General features: G+C 59.3%; 1 protein-coding gene across 1 annotated transcript; it reads left to right on the top strand.

Moving 5' to 3' along the window:
* The first annotated feature begins 337 nt into the window (after nt 1-337).
* On the top strand, nt 338-1,102 carry LOC142574788 (uncharacterized). Its single transcript, XM_075683802.1, has 2 exons — nt 338-725; nt 780-1,102. Exons 1-2 carry the CDS (start codon nt 338-340, stop codon nt 1,100-1,102), a joined length of 711 nt encoding a protein of 236 aa, XP_075539917.1.
* The last annotated feature ends 1,208 nt before the right edge of the window (nt 1,103-2,310 follow it).

Raw genomic sequence — 2,310 nt, forward strand, 5'->3', positions numbered from 1 at the left:
AGCCAGACAAGGTAACTACGTTATTTATTTTTTCTACTTTGACTTAATCGCGAGGACACATTGAGCCTCTTCAACGTTTTCGTTCTCGCTCCCCTACCCGCGGGCTGCCAGAGCTAGCCAGGGCACATGCGCGTAGTGAACACAAAAATGCCGCGGATAAGCCGCGGTGCTGCCAGCGCGGAACAGAGCCGACCGCAGTCGACCGTAGCCAGCCGGCCGCCGAGAGAGGGCCGGCGCACAAAGAATAAAGATCAGTTGGCACCGAGACTCCAAGCCCCACGCCTCGTCTCTGCTTTCCTCGCGCGTGCCAATAATTGGTGACCCGGACGTGATCGCCATGAACCAGCCAAGCGACGCCGACAGCCCCACGGTAGCCGTACTTGCTGTCAAGCTACCTCCGTTTTGGACTGGCGACCCAGAACTTTGGTTCGTGCAAGTTGAGTCGCAGTTCGCTGCACACCGCATCACTGCTGACAGCACCAAATACCACCACGTGGTGGGCAACCTCCCGCCTGCGACGGCCAGCGAGGTGCGGGACCTACTGCTAACGCCACCCGCAGAGAACGCCTACCAGACTCTAAAAGAGACATTGATTCGCCGTGTCACACCGACAGAGCCCGAGCGTCTCCAACGGCTACTTCGGGAGGCCGAACTTTGCGACCGCCGACCCAGCCAGTTGCTACGCCACATGCAACAACTGGCCGGCGACGCGACAGCAAGCAACGGTCGTTAAGTGCGGGAACTGTTCCTGCAAAGGCTTCCCACAAGTGTACGGATAGGCCTCACGGCGTCGGGCGAGACAGACCTTGCCAAGATGGCCGAGCTCGGCGACAAACTCATGGCTGTCGCCGTGCCCACAGTCGCGTCGATGCACGCAGACGCACCGTCCGCCAATTCCTTGCAAGAGATGCGAGAGGAAATTTCTCGCCTCGCAGACACCGTCGCAGCGCTGCACTCGAGCGGAAACCAGCGACCACGACAGCGTACCGCATCACAACCACAACAACGTAGGGTGTGCTGGTACCACCGCAAATTCGGCAACGCTGCAAGGAACTGTGTGTCGCCCTGTGAAAATTCGGGAAACGCCCCGGGCCAGCACTGAGGGTGACCAGTGCCCCCTACCCGCCGGACAGTCGCCCATCGGTTTTCTTCCTCACCGATCGGGAAAGAGGTGCTCGTTTCCTAGTCGACACAGGGGCGGAAGTTAGCGTCGTGCCGGCGTCGCCAGCCGACCGCAAACGACCGTGCGCAGCACCGTTGCAAGCTGTCAACAATACGACGATACCGACTTACGGGCAACGCTCCCTCTCGCTGGACCTGGGCCTCAAGAGGACGTTTCGGTGGATTTTCGTCGTGGCTGACGTAAAATTTGCCATCCTGGGAACGGACTTTTTGCGCAACTTCGGACTGCTTGTCGATGTCTGCAACCGGCGTTTACAGGACCCCATGTCACAAGCAGAAGTGCGCGGGAAGCCATGCAGGCATCCCCCCCCCCCAGCCCCACGTTCGTAGCACCGCCTGGCGCTACACGATTCACCGGCATCCTCGGCGATTTCCCCGAACTGACGCGGCCACCACAGGCCAGCGCGGCCGTCAAACACAATGTATCCCACCACATTGTCACCACAGGCCCACCAGTTTACGCACGCCCACGTCGCCTGTCCCCGCAAAAGCTGCAAGCAGCTCGACAGGAATTCGACCACATGCTCGAGCTTGGCATAATCCGCCCGTCCGCTAGTCCGCGGGCGTCTCCACTGCACATGGTGCCGAAGTCTACACCAGGAGACTGGCGACCCTGCGGCGACTATCGAGCCCTCAATCAAGCAACCGTGCCCGACCGCTATCCGGTACCTCACATTCATGATGTCACGTCCAGCCTACATGGTGCGGCGATTTTCTCCACGGTCGACCTCGTGCGGGCGTTCCATCAGATCCTCGTGGCTCCAGAGGATGTATCGAAGACGGCGATAACCACGCCCTTCGGCCTGTTCGAGTTCCTGCGCATGCCGTTTGGCCTGCGAAACTCCGGACAGACATTCCAGCGTTTTATCAACGGCGTTTTGCATGGCCTCGACTTCTGCCATGCATACCTCGACGACCTACTCATCGCAAGCACTTCACCAGACGAGCATGTGGCGTATCTGCGATCCGTGTTTCAGCGCCTGGCGGAGCATGGCATCCTGGTGAACACGGACAAGTGCGAGCTGGGTGTCGAGAAGCTGACTTTTCTTGGCCATGTTTCAAGCTCTGGCATTCAACCTCATCCAGACAAGGTTAAAGCTGTCGAGAAGTTTACAAGACCCACCACTA

This window comes from Dermacentor variabilis, chromosome 3 (assembly GCF_050947875.1).
Source record: "Dermacentor variabilis isolate Ectoservices chromosome 3, ASM5094787v1, whole genome shotgun sequence".
In the NCBI taxonomy this organism is placed as follows: Eukaryota; Metazoa; Arthropoda; class Arachnida; order Ixodida; family Ixodidae; genus Dermacentor; species Dermacentor variabilis.